The 25143-nt window shown below is 36.7% G+C and overlaps 1 protein-coding gene across 1 annotated transcript; it reads right to left on the bottom strand.

Annotated features, from left to right (window-relative positions):
* Positions 1-776: 776 nt before the first annotated feature.
* Positions 777-24911, bottom strand: LOC116485462 (golgin subfamily A member 4-like). The gene is made up of 11 exons (XM_032180820.1): positions 24693-24911; positions 23724-23845; positions 22045-22175; positions 18289-18402; positions 16869-16889; positions 16636-16704; positions 15948-16023; positions 14122-14225; positions 7696-7782; positions 4883-4946; positions 777-2152 (listed from the first exon to the last, which is right to left on the bottom strand). Exons 1-10 carry the CDS (start codon positions 24707-24709, stop codon positions 4917-4919), a joined length of 771 nt encoding a protein of 256 aa, XP_032036711.1. The 5' UTR covers positions 24710-24911; the 3' UTR covers positions 777-2152; positions 4883-4916.
* Positions 24912-25143: the final 232 nt, after the last annotated feature.

Here is a 25143-nt window from a genome sequence, read left to right as displayed (position 1 = left end):
AACTAAAAGTTGGAAGGATTTTTATATAATAGTTTATAATACATTTGAAATAGTACATTGCCAATAGACATCAGCCTAGGCACTGAAATAATACAGAAATTCTAAGAAAGCAACACATTTTTCATTTAAATTAACAATGATTAATCCTTAAGACACTGGAGGATGCTTGGTAAACATTGTCATCTTTATAAATAGAGCTACACATTTTTGGTTTTCTATACACGTATACGGGTCCCCAAAGTTACAAATGTAACGTACTTTTCATGTAAAACTAAAGGAAAATTCAACATAAAACAACCAAATATATTCTCTCACAGCACAATGTTCTAACATTCCAGTTTGGACAAGCCTTGGATCCTCTAAACTTTGCTAAAAAGGCAGCCAAAACTTTGATACAGTCTTTGGCTTTTAGCTACATGTGTCCAAACAAGGATATTTTATAATCAGACGTATTTGTGGTCTAGAGTATATTAGTTTATGGTTGCATTAGCACTCCTATTGGTATTTTATGACACTTCAAGAAACAAAACAAAACAAAAAACATTACTCAAAATAAAGTTTCATTTTTGTGCTTTCTTTGTGCCCTTTATGTATATATATATATATATATATAAAGCAATGCCTTAGATTCTCTTACAATAAATCTAGAAGCAGTTAAAACTTCAGTCTGACAAAACTCTTGCACTTAACTATTCATCAACATAATGGAAAAGATGTGATTGTTTATGAGTCATTTATAGAAAGGAAAAAAAATTAAAAAAAATAAATTTGGGAAGTGTTTTTTTGACTTAAAAAAAAAGAATGAAGGATAACTATTATCTCCTTTGTGTTCTTTACTTAGGTCACTTTTTAAGGAAAAAAATGGTTAGTTCTATCCAACGTTGTATGAATGTTATACAGACTATTTCAGTTTGGTCTGCTGTACTTAGGTCATGTTTGACAAAGTACAGCCCATAACTAGTATCTTTCATGTAAAGGGAAAAAGAACAAAAAGAGAAAACATGAAAAATAGCTTACTTGTAAGGATAAGAAAAGAATGGTAAGTGATCATAATGATACTGCCAGAGTAACAGATCCATGCATTCAATTTCCCAAATCCTAAGAAAACCTATACCTTATATGGAAATCTGAAACTCAAAATCTATATTTTAAATTGCTGTAATGATAGCAATAGCAAAATCCTACAAATCCTTGGCCAGCCAGGAAAGGAACATGCATTTTTTTGGAACCAAATGTACCCATGTGAAGTCTGGTTCAGGCTGCTGATGCATCAGGCATCATGCTGGAAGACACGGTTCTTGTCTTGATTTCAGCCTGGAAATGTCTCGGCTAAGGATGTCTTGAAAAGGAGCAAGAACAAAACTGGTGGATCCTTTCAAAAGAAAAATCATACCACAAGAAATTCCAAAATTATACAGTAAATAAACTTTATTTAATCTCAGCTCCTGTCAGATTAGTGCTGTCGACAGTCAGATCAGCATATGATACAGTTATGTATTAACTATTTACAATTTACAGTAATGTACTTTTTCTCCAGAAAATATAAGTACAAAAGCTAGGAGTAAACAAATGAGGTACTGCAATCTGGATTTATTGTAGGCAAAAGCATATAGGAAGTGATCTTTAGCAAACAATCAGAAGATCAAATCGGAAAAGGAGTAGTCAAACAAGTGCCCAGTTCATCAGGAAAATCACCTTAACTGCTATCCATCCAAAAATGTATTGCACAATTCATTCAAAAAATAAAAAAATAAATAGAAGAGACAGAGCATTTAGTTCAACTCTTAAAAAACCCCCAGTGAAATCTGTATAGAGATACAGTAGTGGGCAATTCCTTCCTAGGATAGTCTTTTCTCTCTTTTAAAAAAATAACCTTTAACACAAAATAGAAGACAGTATTCAATAGAAGAGAAAAAAGACTCATCACCAGATAACCCCTGATTAGCGTTTCTTGTCAAGGCAGTTTTAACTATATCCATGGTCCAAAGGTGGTGCTAAGCTTTGGTTCTTGCTGTTCCATTTGTGACCTTGAATAATAGCTTCTCTTCTTGTCCCTTCAAAAGGGGCAACAACGGCGATACGAACGTATTTCTAAGCAGCACTGTTATGAGACATTCTCATCACTATTTCTTCAAGATGGTCGTAGCCATGACTAGAAGAATAAAAAGATAAAAGAAATGAACAAATATTACATCACTGAAAGCAACTTACAAGTGCTTAACACTAAAATAATAATGAAATCGTTGGTTATTGATAGGAATAGGAGATGCAAGAATATCAGGTAAGTCAGATGACCAAATTATTAACTGATTTTGAGCAAGTAATTCCAGTATTTTCAAAACAGTTGAGAAAGTGTGATTAAAAAAACAAAACAAAACAAAACAAAACAAAACAAAACAAAACAAAACAAAAAAAAAAAACAACAACAAAAAGACCTGTAACAAAAAAAAAAAAGGAGTCTCACTGGAAATAGATAAGTCTACCACAATGTTGCTTTTCAATCCAATGAAAAACTCGGACAAAGCTGTCCTCTCTGCATAAAGCCTGTCATCAAAATCAAAATGAACTAAAATTTTGGGGCTAGGAAAAGGCCTCATCTACCAGGAAAGATCTATTACTTTCACAATGAAGCCAAAATCACCTTAATTTCATAGTTTTATACATGCAAGAATATTATTCCATTTGCTGGCTAACTACTGACATGTCACAAAAATATTTGAAATAAACTAAGAAACTACAATCCAGTAATGGGGGCTGAATGGCTTCCATAAACACTGGCTTAAGATTTGAAGCTGTAATAGGTAATTGCTGACAGTAAGTCAAAAATTATGCCTTCCTGTGAGAGCTATCAAAAATGGCCGAGAACTTTTTATACAGCATTACAGACTGCATGTCAAGAATTTAAATTTCAGACATGCTTTCTGCAATAGTCCTGTAAATAGCTTTGTCCTATCATTACTTAAAATTCAAATATTTTCAACAGGCTATGAAAACAGTTGCTGAAATTGTCAAGAAGTGATCAAGGCTAACAGGCAAACAGTCCAAATGCATTTTTTGTGTGCAATGAAGTGCACTCATTATTGTATTCAAGTGAAAAGTTTACGACATCACAAAACAAAAACAAAAGTGGAGACCGTGTTAGCTGAGTAGAATTTTTTTGCCTTCAAAACAAAGGTTAGCTTGTGTTATAGGCTCTATTTACATGACTGTAAGAGGGGAAGAAAGGCTGTTGGCTGCCTTGTAAAGGCAATGTTGGATGCCTGGAAGTGGGGAGGCCTAGGCTGGTCCATCCTGTGGCAGGCCAGGAGCATGCGCTGAGCCTAGCGCTGCGGGTCAGCCAACAGCCAGCCAGCTCTGCAGATGCACTGAACCAATTCCCGGCACCTCTGCAAAGCTTTTCAGCCGCAAAGGATGAAAAGGAAAGTTATACTGGCCACATCCTACAAAATCCATCTGAAGAGTTTCTTAAGTATAGCCAGCAGGACCAGGGAGGTGATTGTCCCCTTGTAATCTGCTCTGGTGAAGCCACACCTCGAGTACTGCATTCAGTTTTGGGCCCCTTGCTACAAGAAGGACATGGAGGTGCTTGAGCAAGTCCAGAAAAGGGCAACAAAGCTGGTGAGGGGCCTGGAGAACAAGTCCTGTGAGAAGCAGCTGATGGAGCTGGGGTTGTTCAGTCTGGAGAAAAGGAGGCTCAGGGGCGACCTTATTGCTCTCTACAGCTACCTGAAAGTATGTTGTGGGGAGCTAGGGGTCAGCCTCTTCTCACAGATAAGTAGTGGTAGGACTAGAGGGAATGGCCTCAAGCTGAGCCAGGGGAGGTTCAGGTTGGAAATCAGGAGACATTTCTTCTCAGAAAGAGCAGTCAGGCATTGGAACACATTGCCTAGGGAAGTGTTGAAAGAAAGGTTGGACGTGGTGCTGAGGGACATGGTTTAGTGGGTGACATTGGTGATAGGGGGATGGTTGGACCAAATGATCTTGGAGGTCTTTTCCAACCTTAATGATTCTATGATCATGCACCATTAAACAACTCAAAATGTAATCCTGGCCAGCGCAGAAAGCGCTACCTGCTACTTGCATGTTCTTGACCACTACTGTGTTCATGTTGCTTGTTTATTAATCTTGTCAGATGCAACCTTTATCTTGAGACACAAATCAACTGTTGCTTTTCTGTAACACTACAGTTAGTTTCGCAGTTTAATCATGAAAATAGGTAAATGAAACTTTCCAAAAAAAGGACAATAAACTGAAAGCATAAAGTTCCACAAATCTTTCTCCCTAATCTCGCTGCTCTATCTGCTCTTGATGCCAAGCCAAAGCTCTGATTCAGAAAGGTACTGATGTTTAAAAGTAATCATACCTAATTCCTCTACAAAGAATATTTCACTTATCTTTTTTCAAATAATCAATTCTCGTACTCATAAGATGTAAAAAATCATTTAAAGCAGTACAGGCTCTTTCAAAATCTGACTTATCTATTTGCCTATTTTCAAAAAAAAAAAAAAAAAAAAGAAATCAGAAAGTGAATAAAGACAAAACAAAGCCAAGTACAATAAAATTTAATATGACATATAATTTAAAATCTGATTTTTCCCCTATAATCGAGAGTTTTGAACCTCAATCAACATTTCATATTATTTTTATACCTCAAAAAGATTGGTTTTGGATCAGCATTCACCCTTTTCAATCTTGGCTTTGTAAAGCAAAACATGATTAAAAGTAGAACAAATTTTATCATACACTTACAGGACAAAAACGTTTGAAAATGTTTTTAATGAACACGAGCGTGCAAGAAAAAAAAAAAGAGAAGAATGATTACTACTGTCATACTACAGGTTTCATCTCCAAATAAAACAAGTATGTATTAGTCTTCACTCACCCACATGCTAACTAAGCACAGACTGATGGAATATTCAGAAGATACCACCGCGAGGTGAGGCAAACTACAAAGCCAGGAAGAAAACAGCTTATTGGACTATGTGGTTAATAGTGTAGGTAAGAACTCTGTGGACATCTACTGCTTACAAATGAGATTGCCGCAGTTAGACTATGATATTATGTAGTTAAAAAAAAAAAAAAGAAGATTAGTGATAAAGATATATTGGTCTAACGTATGTTTATTTACCTTGAAATTTGTTAAAGTTTTCAATAGAAACCTCTTAAACATATGCCCACTGTTTAAGAAAGACCCACCCAGACGTTAAAAGGGTAAGTACTCGTAGAAACTTCCTAACATATGCATGTTTATTCTTTCTCAGTAGCATAGATAATTAGCAATTTACACATTAAAATTTGTTATAAACCTTTTGGCTATAAATGAACATACAAAACCAACTAAGCTTTATGTTAAAAACACACATTCATGTTGTAAGCTTAGACATTTATGAGAACTAAACACTGGGTATTTTCAAATACCAATATCATTCTGGTATTGTGTGGAGAAACACTATGATCGTGTTAGCAAATGTCAGCAAGCAAACCAACCCCAAACATATCTCTTAACGGAATAATTTATGACAAGTGCTCCACTCTTTTTAGTCTTTAACAGAATTACAAAAGACATGCCACAAATATTAATTTTTCCTTCAGTAAACACTTAACTTTGAAATTGAAATTGAAAAAAAAATTACTAAGTCTTTCATCAGTTGCATGCAAAACATGCCCTAATATTTGAGTTTCTATTAGATGTCTAATTTTATCTTTGTGGACTTGGAAAGGAGAAAAATTGATAGGCTAGATCTGAGCCAAGAAGGGACTGTGAAACCCAAGAAGTTTTGATCAGGACATTACATTCTTTCAATTACGATATCCTTAACAATCAAAGCATTTGCAGTCTGCAAAGTAATTCAAAGCATGTTCTAGCCAAAATTTAAACCCAAGGACCAAAACTTGTTGAATGAATTCAAGTTGCAACTTCTCACACTAAATAAAACTTTCAAGTATCTGTTTTAGGAAGACCAGGTTTCAAATACCAAAAAGCTGAAGGGACTGAAAAATGTGGTCTATCTCTCTAACTTCATTTTTAACCAACTCAGAAATACTTCTGAAAAGTATTACTGGAGCTTGCCAAAAGAGAAGTGTGTCTTAAGAAAGCAATAAGTATATTTTGTTGTATTATTTCCGAAGCAAGAATAGTGTTAATTTCAAATAATATGGCAGAGATGAACGTGGTTTAAACAAGAGCTTCCTGAGACCATGCTTGGGATGCACAAGACTTGCTAGAGCTGTACTATTAACAGCATTTACATCATTTCAAAAGTACATTGAACGCTTAAGATAGGAAGACAATCAAGGCTACAAAGTATACAGGAAAATGTTGAAGTATCAAACACTTCACTCATTTGATACTTCAAGCAGATGAAATGGTATTTTTTTACATCCAAATTTTAATGCAACTACAACATGTAGTAGTAGCATTATGTAAATTGCAACTACAAGTGAAAATGTTCACTTTTTTTTTTTCAATTCTGTTCCTAGAAGTGTTAAATATGTACAAAACGCCTGTAAGAAAAAAATGAATTTTATTCTCTCACTTTAATTCCTAAATGTTTTACTCAGTGACCCACAAAGAGGAGGATCACAATGTTGACTTTAGATACAATGTAGAAAGAGTATTACTGCAGGTTTTGTCTTAATGAAAAATACCTCCGCTACATGAAGTAGTAAGAGTAGACCAAAGAAATGTTTATGCTCATATATTCTTCTCTTTGTGCTCTGCTTCTCAATCCCAAATTCACCTTTGTGGTAAACACCATTGCATTCTATCCCTCACAAAATCCGTGTGTGGGGGGGGGGGAGGAGGGGAGGAGGTAAATTAAAAGGAATCATTCTCTATTCAGTGTTCAACCAATTTTATTCTCTAATGCATGTATCTTGCATGAATCTGTGCAAATTAATTGTCATCATTTTACTTCTTCCCTCACAGTTGTGCAAGATCCAATATTGCTACAGTACTGCTGAGTATTACTCAGCACTGATGGCAAGACAGAATTGGAGAAAGGGTTTCTGCGCTCTGTTACCAAAGTGCCTAAAATTGTTATTTTGATCTGTCCTTACCAAGAGTGAACCTGACATATTTTGATGTTAAGTACAAAAAAAAAAAACAAACAAAAAAAACCAACAAACAACTTATTAGGATACTGACATAAAACTAACCTAAATGTATATATTTCACTTTAATCATGCATATCCCAGATGAGCGAGCTAATCAGTTTTCTGTTCTACAAGCAAACATTGCTCTTGCTTTTGTCAGAAATTTTATCCTAGGGCCGTAAAAAAAAAAAAAATCTCTTTTTTTTCCATGAAAACTGCTATGAATCCACAGAAACTTCTGAGTTTAAGAAACATGAATTTTCTCTCAGACTACTTTTTCAGTATGGAAATTGATCTGCAGAATAGTAGCAGTAACTGAACTTGCTTTGCTCTGTTGTACCACAGCTTTCACAAACACGTTTAAACCAGTGATACGAAATTCTAGCCAAGAAAATATTCTTGGTCTTACCCCCTTTCCCTCCCTTTTTGCTATAAACTCAAACCTACTGCCAGAATTTGACATTCCACTGAACAAGAAAAAGAGGAGGAGATAAGTTATCTTGAATAAGCAAAGGGAGAAAGGGAGACTAAAGAAAGCTTCCAACTTCTTCTTGCTACCTCATCTCTTTTGCATAAATTCACTTTGCTTACACAACTTACCAATGGTCGAGCATCTTCTCGTTCTAGTATCTTCTGAGTTTGATCAGCTGGGAACTTCAGAACTGTTGTTATAACCTTGGCCATTGTCTAAAACGAAACAGATCATCTGTAATCAATTTCATGTGCCCTAAAACGCTTTGCAGTATTTTAAAATGCATTTCGCTTCAGAATACTGGATGCTATTTTTAGTAATGTCAACAGAAAACATATTGAAAAGAATAAGATATAACCATGAGATTCACATCATACATGCATTTGCATGACATCATACATTATGTGAATTACATGAAAACCACGAAGAGTCTTCATTTCACGTTGCCACAAACTGCATCTACTTTAATATGACGTCAGTTCCATTGTATCTGCTTAAACTCCATTAATGAAGAAATCACAATCATAATGTTGCAAATCCTGCTCCTACCACATTTCAACTTTATATGGTGTTCCTGGAGCACATTTGAGGCACACAACACCTGAAAGAGTCCTTATGAATCCAACTATATTCCTATAGTTCAAATATTTTGTAAAGAAACAAAGAAATGAAACACTGAGAAAGCAGATCCAAACGTGAGACATGGAACAGCAGTTGTCTAAATATTTTTAGCGGGTACACAGAATGTCATATTTAAATAGCAAACCATTTAGATAGCCTCAGATGGAGTATGTCAAAATGTCAAACCTTTGTGCAAAACAAGCAATGATTATTTCTCTTTTAAAAACAGATTAGCGGGAACAAAAAGTTCCAAAAGGCACAAAACAAGGTTCTGCTGACTTTTGCAAGAAAGGTCAAAGCAATAACCGCAGTGCAGCTCAAACAGAAGGTGACTGCTACGAAAGCAGTAACTGCTGCTCTTCAAGAATGTGGGTGAGATAAGATTGCTGCTCTGGAGGCCTACTGTTTATTACCAGCACCACATGTGGAGTGAAGAGGGAGACTGCAGTAACAAAGCAGCCGCATGACAAAAATGACCACAGCTAAAAGCAATAGGTAACTCCCTGATTTGCAACAACCGTTTCTGTATATCATTAACTAGGGATAAAAATGAAAAGAAAAAAAAAAGTCCTGTTGACCATTTTCAGTTTAAAAACCTTCTTTTTGACATATAAATATTTTCTGTAATTTAGAAGTGCCTCTACGGCAGTACCCAGATGCACAGAGGAACATGCTCAGCGTCACAAACTGACAACATGCTTTTCTGACTTCATTTATAAAAAAAAATCATCACAATTATCTCGGACTGAAAGAAAGCTCCGAGCTTAGAATCTATTCCTTACGACATCTTACAACAGAGCTACCGAGAAAGCCCTCTCAACAGTTTTCTACAGGACACAATGGCATGCAAACATTAAGAAAAAATCTACAAACACTGCAAATACTGCATGAAAGCACTGATGCTTTAGATGCTATCTAATACCTTATTTCCTATAGATGTGCGTTTTGTAATTCACCACTATCAATGACTTGAAATTTTCCAAGTTCTTGAAGCCATGAGGGAGATTCTAAAACAATTATTCAATATTATTTAAGGAATACAATAACCAGTCTTGTAAGAGATTCTATCTTGCATCCCCATTTCTTTTTCTGAGGTCTATATATTTGGGTAGGCGATCTCCACAAAAAATACTGTTACAATGATATCCATCAGTCTCTCTATAATTTGAGAGGGACTGGTCAAAGGAAGACTCTTCAAAAATCAAAATTGACTTCTATAGAAATATCCCTTGTTATTTCACGATGCACAAAAGCATGTCCAGGTGCCAAAAAAGATCTGCATGAATTTTTCATTTCTGCTGGAGAGCAGCAAAGCCCAAAGCAAATCTGACAGAACACACTTCTACTCTATTCCATTCTCCCCTGTATCAAGCAGATCAAAACACATTTATTATACACATACAATACTCAGACTGACTTTGAGACCTCATAACAGACTCCAAACAGCATAATGAAGTTACAAGTAGAAGAACCTGCCAAAACAGTCCTCTAGGAATTCTGCAAGACGTAATATTAAGTGTGCAGTACAGCTGGACAGTTCAGCTGTTCGCATGGCTGTAGAAAACGTAGTTTTATTGAACCCAATAGTTTGTGCCATGCATCTCCAAATTCAGATATTCTCAACAAGTTGCCAGCTTTTTCTAAGCATGCCATCTTATTTCATTCCATTGGACCTGCCAAGGAAGAGGGAAACAAACAAACAAACAAGATGGGCTGCAGGGAAGGACAACAAAAAACCCCAAAGACACATGTGAACATTGGTCCAACAGTTTATGATGACTGTGACAGGTTGCAGGTTATATAGATTATACATTATGATTCTAATTCCTTATTGTTAGTCTCCAGCACTTCAACACAAGTGACGCACTCGTTCATCGCTCTGCTCGATACAATTCCAGAATCATTTATCAGGCCACATTGATGGCAAAGTGTCCTGTATAGTTACACAGCTTCTGCTGAACTTCTCTCAAAGAAGAGCAAATCATGCCCATTGAGATCACTGATTTCACCGCTGAGCCACCTTTGAGACATGGAGTATTTATTTGTACTCCAGAAGGATACCCTGCACAAAGGAGAGCCACTAGAATGATCTGGGGAATAGACCACATATCTTACAAGAGAAAACTAGAAAAAACTGTCTCGCCTGGTCCTGGAAAACCAAAGCGAGGAGGAGGGTATGTCTGCACCAAAGAGGTGTATCTCAGTAGAGATCTTTTAACTCAAGGACTCTGTTGGGAATAAAAAAAAAAAATGCTTATCAATGCTTAATGAACACATTTAGACTATGTATTTAAACATTTTATCAATCACATCACCATTGCTCATGGTTCTCCAATTAGCACAGCAGGAAGAAACCAAACAGCTTTCAAGACATAGTTCGGTAAATAAGATAAAACACAATCCTCATGAGAGCAGACACTAAGCTCACTTCTACCAGTCACATTTCTAATGGTTGAACAACAAGCACATGGTATCAGCTTGTAAGTACCATTTAAGGCAAAAGTGAAGAAACCATCAAAACGCCTTCATATTTGAATTAGTAAAATCTTAGCTTTCATTCCATTTAAAATTTCCATTAGCAAATGCCAGTACAACTACAGTCTTGATCAGGACTAGACAATACAAGATTTTTTTTTCCCATTTTTGTAATATATAAGAACATTTATCTTCACATAAATACTGCTAAGAGGTAATCATATTAGTATGAACACACAACAGAGAGGAATACAATCACATTCAGTTTGAATAAGCTTGTCATTCTCCATCACTTATCTGAATCTAATTTCCCAAAGCTAAAATTTGTAGTGCTTTGAAAGTAGGTTCTTCTGCTTGTTTGAATTAAATGCATCTCCCCATTCGATTATATCAAGTCTAAAACAATGCCTTCTCAAGTTATTGCAGGAACTAAATTTCTTTCCCCTCCCAGGACTCATCTGCTTTTAGGAGCCTGTGTGTAGAAATGTTGTATGGCACCTTCTGGTTCAGTACAGTGTATTCTCCAGGGCAAATAAATATATATTTATTTATTCATATTTGCTTATGTTATGTATTTACTCTTATATGAAAGATATACATATGAGATGGATATATCTTTTCATCTAAGCAACTGAAAGAATGGCAGAAGAGACCTAAAATCAAATTACTTCAGCATGTTTGTTGCTGTTATTGAACAAGTCAGCTGCAAATTTTAGTATGTCCTTGTTGAAAAGGAAAATAAAATCAGTTTTATTTTCCAAAGGCATTTGTGCTATTTTCCTTTGAGGCATGTACAGTAATATTTTGAAGACCAATAAGAAACAGCATTAATGAGTGACAGAAGAGGTTTCAGATAGGTTTCCTTGAATGCAACTTTGCTACTTGCATCAGCTATCTGCAAGAGTCATCCACTGATGTCTCAAGGGTTGGGTGAAATTGAAGCATTGCTGACAAATTCTTTTTAAACATTCTCTCTTGTCTATGTCCTTCACTTCATGAGCTTCAGCTTTGAAGCTCATGGAGCAGATCCTCCTGAGAGTCATCACGCAGCACTTGCAGGGCAAGCAGGCCATCAGGCCCAGTCAGCATGGCTTTATGAAAGGCAGGTCCTGCTTGACGAACCTGATCTCCTTCTATGACAAAGTGACGCGCTGGGTGGATGAGGGAAAGGCTGTGGATGTGGTCTACCTTGACTTCAGCAAGGCTTTTGACACCGTCTCCCACAGCATTCTCCTCAAGAAACTGGCTGCCCTAGGCTTGGACTGGCGCACGCTTCGTTGGGTTAGAAACTGGCTGGATAGCTGGGCCCAAAGAGTCGTGGTGAATGGAGCCAAGTCCAGTTGGAGGCCAGTCACTAGTGGCGTCCCCCAGGGCTCGGTGCTGGGGCCGGTCCTCTTTAATATCTTCATCGATGATCTGGACGAGGGCATTGAGTGCACCCTCAGTAAGTTTGCAGATGACACCAAGCTATGCGCATGTGTCGATCTGCTTGAGGGTAGGAAAGCTCTGCAGGAGGATCTGGATAGGCTGCACCGATGGGCTGAGGCCAACTGAATGAAGTTCAACAAGGCCAAGTGCCGGGTCCTGCACCTGGGGTGCAATAACCCCAAGCAGAGCTACAGGCTGGGAGAGGAATGGTTGGAGAGCTGCCAGGCAGAGAAGGACCTGGGAGTGATGGTGGATAGTCGGCTGAATATGAGCCAGCAGTGTGCTCAGGTGGCCAAGAAGGCCAACAGCATCCTGGCTTGTATCAGGAACAGTGTGACCAGCAGGGCTAGGGAGGTGATCGTCCCCCTGTACTCAGCTCTGGTGAGGCCGCACCTCGAGTACTGTGTTCAGTTTTGGGCCCCTCGCTACAAGAAGGACATCGAGGTGCTTGAGCGGATGCAGAGAAGGGCGACGAAGCTGGTGAGGGGCCTGGAGAAAAAGTCCTACGAGGAGCGGCTGAGGGAGCTGGGCTTGTTCAGCCTGGAGAAAAGGAGGCTCAGGGGTGACCTTATCGCTCTCTATAGGTACCTCAAGGGAGGCTGTAGCGAGGTGGGGGTTGGCCTGTTCTCCCACGTGCCTGGTGACAGGACGAGGGGGAATGGGCTTAAGTTGAGCCAGGGGAGTTTTAGGTTAGATGTTAGGAAGAACTTCTTCACTGAAAGGGTTGTGAGGCATTGGAACAGGCTGCCCAGGGAAGTGGTGGAGTCACCATCCCTGGAGGTCTTTAAAAGACGTTTAGATGTAGAGCTTAGGGATATGGTTTAGTGGGGACTGCTAGCGTTAGGTCAGAGGTTGGACTCGATGATCTTGAGGTCTCTTCCAACCTAGAAATTCTGTGATTCTGTGATTCACAATTCAAAAACATAACATCCAGCAACGTACATATTTTTCTTTAATGATTTAAATCAGATGCTATTAAAGTAAGAGAGCCATCCTATGAGCCACAGGCTTGTGGAGATAAGCTAACTAATAATACTTTTTTTTTTTTTCTGAGCTGGCATTTATATTTTTAATAAAAATGGAGTTAATATCAAAGTAAGGAAAGGGATAAAAATAAAGAGAAAAAGGGATCCCATAAGGACAAGAAGTCTTGAATAGACCAAGTTTTATTCTGTACACAGCACAATGAGAACAAACCTAATTAACATAGAAACCTGCCTAAAATCTCTCTGCTTAATAGTAGTCCAAATTGAAAGCAGTACTACAAAGAATGGAAAAACTGCAGGGAAGAAAACAATATATTTATCCACATAGCATCTATCATCCAAGAACAATGTTTGTCTTATGACATACCTCTTTTGAACCTGGTCAATCTCTAAGCATCAGTATTGTTATAAGCTATTAAAATCCCAACTTAGGAATGATTTCACAAGCTTGTCAGCATCCAGCAAGAGCCTACTGTGCAGCTTTTCACTGCTTTTAAAAGCAAATTAATACTCTCTAGAGAAGGTATACAGATTTGGGAGCCTTATAAAACATCTTTAAGGAACAATTAAAGAAGTATTTCACTATCTTCAGAGCTACTAACAACCTATTATTTAATGCAACTCTTACTTAACCTGTTTGTGTCAAGATGACATCAAAAGAATACTTCTGCTAATATAATGCATACCAGCACTCAAAGTACACTAAGCTTGACTCACAACAGGGCTTTTGCTAGTAAAACCATACCTACCTATTGAGTATTAGTCTCCATAACTATCTTGGTGAGAGATTTGATACTCCCTCCTTTTCCCTCCCCAGTCTTCTCCCCTTTTGTTTCCCCTATGCTTCATCTCAGCATGCTGATGAAGTTTGTGAAGATATGGACCATCCCTCTTTGGGTGGAATAAAAAAGCTTGTTGAATCCAGTGACAGTAACAGACAACATGTGATGAATCACAAACATATGGTGTTTCAAATCTGTACAGCAAGGGAGCTCAATTTCATTCTAACCCAAATCACATGTCCCTGTATACAAGTTTCCATACCTTAGTCTCACGACCCATCATATACTCAAAGAGCACTTTCCTCAAGTATTCAAACTCAGTAGGCTCTCCAAAGAGAGAAACGTCAGTATGGTGAAGGTTTCCATCTGTGTCAACAAAAAAATAAGAGTATATTTATACTGAGAGTCACTGACAACAATCTAAGTTACTCTTAGCCAGAAAGTGACTGGAATAAAATGTAATCAACTAAGAAACACCATAGTAGTGACCATAATTATGCCAAATGCCTAAAACTTACTGAGAGCAATTTACCAAAGCTTAAAATAGAATGGATCAGTACATCTACTTCAATAGACTTTACCATGTGCTACTCCTGAAATTTCGTTTCTTAAATGAAAATCTGTGGATCTTTACTTCTTTACTCCTAACAGATGCACTTAAAATGTTTTTGCTTAGATTGTGTTGTTTTTCTTGATTATGAGTTAATTTCAATGTTATGTCAACACATCTGAATTCAGACATTACATGCATTTAGGTTTCAGAGTAAATGCAGAAAAGATGAACTGATATAATAGAGATTCTGAATTTAAGATAGTCAAACAAGTCTACTTAGTCCTGACAGGCCTCAATTTCTGATTTTCTTGTTTGTTTGTAAAAATGCCTTACTTTAAAAGGATGGAAGAACAGCAGTGGAGAAATAGGGGAAAAGCAGATGTAAGAAAAATTGAAATAATTTCAAGTGTTAATATTTTTTCCAGTATAATACTTTTGATCTGTGTTAGCTATAGGGTTATCAAGGAACCTGTAGAACTGTAGTACTAGACCTGTAGTACTAGACTATGAGACAAACTTTAGCTATCTCACAAACTACACATAAGACAGGAAATAGAGGATACATATGAAGAAACAAAAAGGAGTACACCAACCTATGACCATGACTCTTTACAGGAGTGTTCTTAACAAATATGGAACAAATATCGACTTGTGTTCTGGAACACAAGTACTATGAGAAGCGGCTGATGGAGCTGGGGTTGTTTAGTCTGGAGAAGAGGAGGCTCAGGGAAGACCTTATCGATCCCTACAGCCACCTGAAAGGAAGGTGTGGGGAGCTGGGGGTCGGCCTCTTCTCGCAGATAACTAGCGATAGGACAAGAGGGAATGGCCTCAAGTTGCACCAGGGGAGGGTTAGGTTGGAAATGAGGAGACATTTCTTCTCAGAAAGAGCAGTCAGGCATTGGGATGGGTTGCCCAGAGAAATGGTGGCGTCACCATCTCTGGGGGTATTTAAGGAAAGGTTGGACGTGGTGCTGACGGACATGGTTTAGTGGGTGATACTGGGTGATGATTGGACCAGATGATCTTGGAGGTCTTTTCCAAACTTAATGATTCTATGAAATATGAATAGAGCACTTATTAAAACAAGAGAGGTAATATTACTGTGATCATGACGTCAGGACAAATCCTACAAATCACAAGAAAGATCAGTGAAGTTTAGTATTTGTATTGTTAAGATGCTTCAAGACTCATAAATATATATTAATTCAACAAGAAAAATAGTTCCCCTCCATCCCATTTTTACTGACACTGCCTATATCATTCCCGATGGGGATACAGAAAGCTTAAGAACTTTGATAAAGTGCTCTCGTAACAGTAAGACATAGAAACAGGCATCAAACAAAATGCTACATGATTTGCTCTTTTGAAATCACACACCAACTCTATTACAACAGAAAAGAAAACAGGGACAAGAAGTCATAAAAACATCTTAAGATTGTTTCAAAAAGACTAACATTTTAAAAAGTACTCTAAACCAAAGGGTGTTTTACAAACAAAGAAAAAACTTATGCGACGAAAATTGTATAGATTACCTCTATATGGTGTTCCAACTGATGTGACATAAACTTTCTTCTCATAATTTTTCAGCCTGTCTTCCAGTACATGAATCTGAACAGAGAACAGTCAAGATGAGAACTGGTGCTTTCAAGAAGCTAAAATTCAGCGTAAGAATTTTCAGCTAAATATAATGACATTCTGTTAAAGCATTTGCTCTGTAATGAAGGCAAGCATTAAAAAACATGTGTTATTAAAAACTGTGCCTAACTAGCTAAGAAAAAGTGTGTACTTATGTACTTACATACACGAGAGTATCTACAGCTAATTTTATGAATATATGCATATATATCTATATAGATATGATATATGCATTTTATACACATAAACATATAAGAGGGTTGTGGGTTTTTTTGCCTAACATCAAAAAATATTTGCTTTATAAAAAGAGAAGAAACAATTTTATGACGTATTTTGTTACATTTTTCATTCATGCAAACATTTTTGATAACTTGCATCAGAAACATCTGGTATTTTCATAGATACAGGATAGAGGAATACTTTCAAAAAGATCTTCTGATAGTATAACACAAAACTATTTTACATGCATACTAGTTCTATACTTCCTGTGTGGAGATGTAATACATCGTCATTTGAAAGGAACAAAACATTTAATATTGCAAATACAAGTCAAAAAGAATACTTTTCCCTCGTTCAAACCTTTACCTGCTCTTTGAGCTCCTGCTCTTTCAACTTTGAATCATTGACTAGTGTTGTCTTCTGTGCCAGCTGTGCCTGAAAGAACAGCCACACAAACAAACTGCTGAAGATATGATAGGTAACTTTTCAATAAACTTTTACCTTTTAATTAATACACAGAAACTTAAGAGTATTCCTAGTTTCAAGTTGCTGTGACACAGCACTATTTAGAAAGCAAAAATCTATAAAATTCAACTTACCTTAAGTTCTGCTATTGTCACCTAGAACAACAACAAAATTAGATGAAAATGCATGTAAGAAAAAAAAAAAAAAGAATATATCATTCACTGTATACAGGCTAAAAAAAATAAAAGACATCAACTCACTGATTAACTGATGATAATAAAAACTGAAATTACCCAATCATACATATATTTATAAAAATAATTGTATTATATATTTATAAAAATAATTGTTAAACAGTATTTATGGGGTGAATTATTTGCACATGTACTGTGTGGATTGCACAAATCCATCTATGGATTTGTGCGATCACTTAGGCTCAGGTATGTCCACATCCCTCTCCAGATTTCTCATCTAGCTCTGTAAAGCTGTAAATACTCATTATGTAACAAAATTTGTTTCAGACAAACATATCAAGGACAAGTCATGTAAAAATTAAGAAAGGCAAGGAAATATAACATGCACAACAATTGTTGATTTCAATGCACTTCTGAGTAGAACTAAGAAACGTATCAAATACCATCACTGGTACATACATTTGATGTAAATTTCATGTCCTATCAGTGAATATGTAATCCTGATGATTAATGTATGATTTTAAATGACTGCATGTATTTATAGTAGATTTCCACAACAAAGTCAGTAGTGGAACACAGTTAATGGAGAAGTCCTAAAGGCAAAAGATTCAAACGCCAGTATTTCTCAGAATCATGGTTAGGGTTTACAGGTCCATTAAGAATCTTCCTCCATACAAGATTATGCTAGATTATCACCAGCAGGGTGACTATGGTTGATTAAAATTTCTTTTGCTTTTCGTGCTATGAGAACACTCATGTCATGGAATACTTAGTAATATAAAGGGTGTTGTAAGTATACAACAGGGGACAAACATTAGGAGTTGTATTATCTCCTCTCAAAACTAAGAACAGTGAGGTTATCTGTACTGTAAGTTTGTAGTGTCAAATAGTGTCAAATACTTTTTGTGCTTGTTATAAATATATAACAACACAATAGTACGATGATGTAATAATATAAATATTTTTGTACTTGTTATCAAAATGAAAACTAATAATAAGACTAAAACTAATAATAATGAATTTTCTGATCAATGACAACACCTCATATACTTTTCTTCTTCTCAATGCAATAACAAGAAGTATTTTTATCCATCAAAGAATTCCTCAAACTAAAATCTATTTTCAGAAGGACAAAAAACCATGCACCCAACTCTTCCTTCAACAAAGGGTTCTCTGTTCACATCTGATGTACTCAAAGGACTATTTCAATGCAGTTTGGAATTTCAGTTCAAAAAAGTCTCATTAAAAATGACATAATGCAATATCCTTTTGTTCTAAAAGGGCGTCCAGTAAAATCAACACAAAAAAAGAAGACATTTCACACCTACAGATATAACAGTAAACATTAATGTCAGCTCACGTTTTCATGGTTTCGATGCTCCTCTTCTGCCATCCTTTGCTTGTATTCCTTTTGCAATTCTTCTAACTGTGCCTGCAACTCATGAACTTTTGCTGTCATTTCTTCTTCACGAGCCTTCAATATACAGGACAAAATACTGGTTACATAATTAATTATCAGCTAACCACTCAAAACCTAATGTCAACGGAGTGAATGCAATCAAAGAGTTATGCCATACACAGAACAGAGTATGTCTGAAATTCAGTCTAAGGGATAGTACTACTACAGGACTACAGAAGAGCAAGGAAAACCCACAAGAGCTTAACAAGATTTTGTGGGCCTTCAACAATTAGACTACAACATTAGATTACATATATCTGTTTGAAAATTTCAAAAAAGAGTAATTTTTCCCTGGCACTACAACAGCGTTCGAGTGTAATCCACTGTACTGCTGGAGAGATTGTGCTTGCTCATATGACCTTTATAAATGGGACACACAATGATACAGAATTGTCTCATACTCTGGAAGTGACAAGAATTTGAATCCTTTTCTCACCAACTCTCCCAAGGATGTTCCTAAAGCATTTTATTTATTTTACTTGTTTTATAGAAACAGCAATCTCCTGTTCACTGAGGAGGCTGGGGAGGGGGCACTCGGCAGCATGGAAGTAAGAAGCAGTGGCAAGAATAGTAAAGAAGGAACAAACATTCCTGTATTGTTTTATGACAGCTAGAAGAGTAAATTTATAGGAGAAAAAATAGGATGATCTAATTCCTAGCGATTTAATCCACCTATTTAGCACTTTGCAAAAATAAGTATTTTTTTAAAAATATGTTCCCTCTGGCCTTTTTGTGAGATAACATGTTAGGAAGCTTAAGAAATAGAATTCCTACTCAAACTGCAGATCTCCATTGCTGACCTAAATTAAAGCTTCAGCTTCATTCACACAAATCAGGCATGGCAGTGAGCTGCCTGTTCCAATACGCACCTGACCAAATTTGTGCAATTAATCAACTGTTACTAAGCACTGCTGATCAAAATTTTTCATTCCATGCAAAATCTCTGGAGTACAAACTATACTGATACAAAATATTCACTGGAAAAGTAACTGGAGAACTAGCACGCTGGTCCAGCTTTAACAGATTTAGGGTAAGCCATAAGTAAAAAAACCAATTATTTCCTTGTAAGGCCACTCTGCACCCTGCTTAAGAATAAGCATCCTCCCCACATTGACTAAGCTGAAAACACACATCACCACAAGATAAATTAAAAAAAAAAAAAAAAGTAGTGAATGGGAAGTCATGGTACCTGAGGCAGTTTTACAGCCTAGAAGTTTTAAGAATATCCACCTTAAAAACATGGCTCAAACATCATGACCCCCCCCCCCCATTATTTTCTCTTCATGTGACTTGTGTCCTCAAAAATAGATCAACAATTAAACTTTTCTACAGTTTCTTTTATAGATAGTTATACTGTTCTAGTTAAAAATTCTCAAAATGTAGTATATTCAGTTGTTTCTATTTCTTTTAAAAATAAGAACCTAAATTCTTACATTTTCTAGACTACTGTCCATTCAGATAAATCAAAATTGCATGCACACCATTCTTAGTCAAAGAAGGTAGCTGAAATGCAAAAAAGAAACTCAACTTAAATAATACTTCTGTAAAAGGGACCTACCTGTAAGATGTTATTTGTATAATCCCCTGAATAGAGATTATGATTTTCAATTTGAAACATTTAGAGATCATGTGGGATTCTTACATACTACAGCATCTGGGTTTATAATAATAACCTATTATTCTATGCAGCATCTGGCATACTCTGAGAACACATGAACTACATACTATTTGGATTTAATTGAAGTTATAGACTAAGACTTCAATAAGCCACAGAGCCTATCCCTATTCACATGGAAGACATTATGACTAATGAAAGAATACATGCCTGAAATTAGTTATTGCATATTTAGCTCAAAGATAGACTTAAGATAAACTAGCTGGAGTACAACATTCAATTTAATTATATACTTTAGTTTACTTATAGAAAAAAGACATACCCCTCGAGTTACAGGCTATGCTGATTTTATAAGTCCTTTAATTAGGGAGCAAACAGCAAATAAAGCAAGAGAAGTGCCAGGGGAGCACTTCATAAATAAATCATATTAACAGACTGAATTATTCCTTCTAGTCTTTAATATATATTCACATCAAGTTAGTCGAATTTTTAGCATCATTAACCACATTTAAAAACCAGCAAAAAGCTCCACAATTACACGTGCAAGCTTCGTTCTTGCAACTGGCATTATTTTTGCTTCATCTTCTTACCATATGTGACAGAGAAACTTCTCTGCATAAATGTCTTGATGCAAAGTTTCTCAACCCTACCACGAGTCAAGTCAGGTATCCCTTGAGTAGTAACTGGTAACTCCATATTAAATTGAGAAAATCCATACAGCTGTGCATGCATATGTTCCTATTTTTAGTAGGGATCTCAACGAATAGGACACACACTCAATTTAACATAAGTATTTTTCCACTTTTGAGATTCTTGCAATAACTTCAGCAAACAAGGCAAATTCTCTGTTTTGTTTTGTGTTTTTTTTCTCTCCCCAAATAACAGAAAAACACACAAATACACCATCAGGTAAAAAAAAAAATAAAAATAAAATATCAGGACTACAGCTTACTGCAGTTTTAACATTATCATTCATGTCCTCCAATCAAAAAAGTCAAATTAGCCTACACCAACAAGATTATGCGCCATGTACAGCATGTATGTTTCTGGCACAGACCAAATGTATGAGAAAATAGAAAGGAATTATATTTGCATGAATTCCAATCACAGACCTATTTGGACCTTTAAAGTTAGGACTTGAATAAGCCTGCCACGCCCACCCAAATTGCCAGATGTCCAGAAACAGAGCAAAATATAAAATCTACCTACAAGTTAGGGATTTTTAGCATAAAGCACTCAGACATGCTCTTTGGACTGGTTAACTGAACATAAACACAAGTTCTCTTACAATTATTACCAATAGTACTATTCAAGAAACAATCTTTTTAATGTTTCTTTGTGCAAACAGGACTAAAGTTACCAAAATTACATCCTGCATCCCAATACAACGTACAGTCTAGCAACAAAAAACATTCAGTCTTTTGTAGTCAGGCATTTTTGCTCTACGTGAACTCCTAATCCAGCTAAAATAGAAGGCATCCCTGGCTGCTAACTTCTGGTTGAAATGTTACTCTGCTTATCTGCAAATGTCATGCAGACAGACTGTTCACTTACAACTAAAAAAGAGCTTTACCAGCATGAAAACTACACAAACAGACTGCACCCTGCACAGAACAGAACCTTACTTTAAGGGCTATGGTACCAGTGCAGATAGTATCACAGAAGGGAGCTAGACCATGAGGATGACATATAAACACTGTTTAAAAACTTACAAGAAACAACAACAACATCTAGTAGAACTTAAGACTTACATGTAACTTGCTTACATTCATTTCAATCTGGAGCACAGAAAAAACTGCTTGAGGACAAAGACCTAACCAGATAGTTTTTACTGAATCAGAGACAGGGCCTGGTTTCTGGTGTTTTTACATGTCCATAAAACATTTTAATTGGAAACTAGGACACCACACATGTAAAGTATAATTCAGTGAGATTCAGAAGAACTTTACTGGAATGCATTGATTTTCTGACAAGTTTTGTAATGAAAAAAAGGAGAATTATTTTTGAAATGTATGTGGGCGTATCACTTTTCAGAAACATACCTCAAGCATTTCTTCATATTTTTCCACAGTTCTTTTTAGATCATCATCTTTTTCTGCGATTTTTTTATTCAACTGTGTTGTCTCTGTGTGATGGTTTTCTATCAATTCAGATTCTACTTCCTGGGCTTTACCTGTAAAAAACAAACAAACAACAACAACAACAAAACAGGCAACATCAAAAAACATACTTATTTTGATAGATCATTGTCGCAACAGTATTACAGAACAGGTTAAAGACAATCATGAAAGGCATCTATAAAGAATACTTGCCAGGAGAATTCATTTTTCACCATAACAGTGACAATTATGTCACTTGACTCTAATATGTATGAATTTTATTGTTTACAGTTTGGCATCCAGATCAGTTTTTTCAGCCTGATGCTGGAACTTCTCTAAAAGTTAACATCACAACCAATATTTATCAAGTAATTCCATCTCCTACTCTATCTATAGAAGGGATCTGAAACAGCTACGAATTTTCAGAAATACCTCACTTAGAGGTGCACTTTCAGTAACTGTGGAGTCAAGAGATACCTTCTTTCAATCTCCAGCTTTTTCAGAAAAAAATCTGAAACATGCTGCAATCTAGTTATAACCACATGGGCATAGCAATCAGACATGAAACGCATCTGGTACTTGTTATTGGTAATAGTGAATGAAGTCTGCAAGACTCGGCTAAGAAAATACAATTCTGATTCTATGCTGGTGTGGCCTCACCTTGAGTACCATGTGCAGTTTTGGGCACCACAATACAGGGACATAAAAGTATTAGTGTCCAAAGTAGGGTTACAATGACGGTAAAGGGTCTGGAGTGCAAGACGTATGAAGAGCAGATGAAGTCCCTTGGTTTGCTCAGCCTCGAGCAGAAGCAGACTAAGGGGAGGCCTCATGGTGGCCTGCAGCTCCCTCACGAGGGGAGCGGAGGGGCAGGCGCTGAGCTCTGCTCTCTGGGGACAGGCGACAGGAGTCGAGGGAATACCATGGAGCTGGGACAAGGGAGGGTCCAGGTTGGGGGCTAGGGAAAGGGTCTGCACCCAGAGGGTGGTTGGGCACTGGGACAGGCTCCCTATGGCAGTGGTCAAGGCAGCAAGTCTGTTGGAGTTCAAGAAGCGTTTGGACAATGCTCTCAGACAAAGGGTTTGATTTTTGGGTGGTCCTGTATGGAGCCAGGAGTTGGACTTGATGATCCTTATAGATTCCTGCCAACTCGGGATGTTCCATTATTCTGTAAATTTCTCTAAAAGGCATCCTTCAGTCAAAAACAGAGTGTAACAGGTTTGTTTTGCTAAAGCCAAAGTAGTATTACAACGAAAACTTACCAATGTGCTTTCACCTCTAAAAGAACCTGTTTTTTTGGTACATGTGACAGATATTTAGTTTCAACAGCTACCATGGATAACTCTTGCCATGACAGATGAAAACATAAACAGTGCAAGATTGAAGAGCCTATAGGCAAAGGAAGAACAACTACATGTGTTTTCCTAATTGTGCTACAATTAACATTCATATGTGCTTTGCTAAGAGAGGTTTTCCCCCGATTCTCTAGGCAGCACTAAGTCATAAAATATATGTCTTTATCAGAATCCCAGGTAAAATGTCTTCCCCAAAACATCTGAAGATCCATTTTCTGGCTACTTTTTAGCTTCTCTTAATTACAGTTACATTAGTACTCCACTTACTGATCGTCTCTTTTAAGGCTGTTTCAAATTCCATTTCTTTTTGAGCCAGCTGAGTATTGAACTCTCTCATTAACTGCTTTAACGTGGAGTTGTGCTTTAATTCAGTATCTTCTTGTTCCCACCTGTACAAAGAAGTCAAAAAAATACACTGAGGAAATAAAATTTTAAAGAGACTATTAGAATAGCTTAGCAAGGTAGGAAATCTGGGAATATCTCCAAAACTATTTTAGAATGGGCTGGCTTTGAATTAGATGAATTCTGTGGGATTCTCCTTCCCATTGAATTCACCTGGAAGGTACAGGTGTTTCATTAAAAAGAAAAGAATTGAACCACCAGGCTCCCTCACGCCTCCTCCAGAAGATTTTTTTGTGGAACTTCCCCCCCCCCCTCCCCTCCCCCCCGAGGAAGATGAAGAATCAGAAGTAAAGAATGGGTTCCTTACAGGCAGAGTTTTGAGGGAATTCTTTACTTGGGAAACTATTAGAGCACTGAAGAGCATACTACAGTTTCTGCAGTACATATGAACAATTCTTGATATCATTTGCCTTCTACCATCTCCTCCTCTTCCCAAGTTCACAATCTGAATTTTCAATGCCTGCTAAGATGCCTCAGAGAGTAGGGATACAAAGCCCTCAGAATTAAGCTTTAATAGACTTTGTTTCCCGTCTCAGGGAACTAAAAGTGTATTTATGTTCTGTTAATGCTGAAATAACCATCACTGAAACGGATCAAAAGTGGTATTAGTTTGTCAAAAGACAAACCACCTTTTAAACTGTTGACTCAATGTTTTGTGTGTTCATGAAGTGCTACTATCAAGTTGTTCTTTTCTTGCTGTTTCTTTAAATCTATTTAGAAAAATCACAGAAAAATAACAGTCATTGTTAAAAACCAAACTATAAAAAAGTGGTCTTATGGTTTTAGTTAAAAATAAAGCAAAGAAATGTTCCAGACCAGGAACAAAGAATTTACCTGATTTTCTGTTCCATTTCTTCTAAGGACTCTTTCTTAACTATGTCAAGCTCCTGCTGATGCTCTTTTCGCAAAGTACGCAAGTCTTTTTGAAGACTGTTTACATCTTTACGTAGTTTTTGTTTCTCTCTTTTCAGTCTCTTCCAGTTTAGCCTGCAAATCCTTCTGCTGGTTTCTGCATATCACTTAGTAACTTCTGCATCTCCAAACCAGATTTAGCCTTTTTCTTCAACATTTTCCTCAAAAGCTTTCAAGTGGTCATTTCTTTCCTCCAGTTGTTGCTGTAAACTTTCTAGTTTTTCTTTGTATTTCAAACTCGCATCATCCATCTCCATCTTGTGCACTTCATTTACCCTCACCAGATTATTTTCCAACTCTCTTACCTTCTGTTCTAAAAATTGACTGACTGACTCTTTTTCCTGCAACTTTTTCTGGAAATCTCTATTATGTT

This window comes from Aythya fuligula, chromosome 2 (assembly GCF_009819795.1).
Source record: "Aythya fuligula isolate bAytFul2 chromosome 2, bAytFul2.pri, whole genome shotgun sequence".
Classification (NCBI taxonomy): domain Eukaryota; kingdom Metazoa; phylum Chordata; class Aves; order Anseriformes; family Anatidae; genus Aythya; species Aythya fuligula.
The sequence above is the reverse complement of the archived record's forward strand: the minus strand, read 5'-3'. Positions and strand labels throughout refer to the sequence as shown.

Excerpts from the sequence above, each read along its gene's own strand:
- LOC116485462 (XM_032180820.1), bottom strand. Across the intron at positions 16,890-18,288 it reads AGCATCGAAACCATGAAAAC|GTGACAATAGCAGAACTTAA; the intron begins GTGAGCTGACAT and ends TTGTTGTTCTAG. Across the intron at positions 14,226-15,947 it reads AGTTGGAACACCATATAGAG|ATGGAAACCTTCACCATACT; the intron begins GTAATCTATACA and ends TTGTTGACACAG.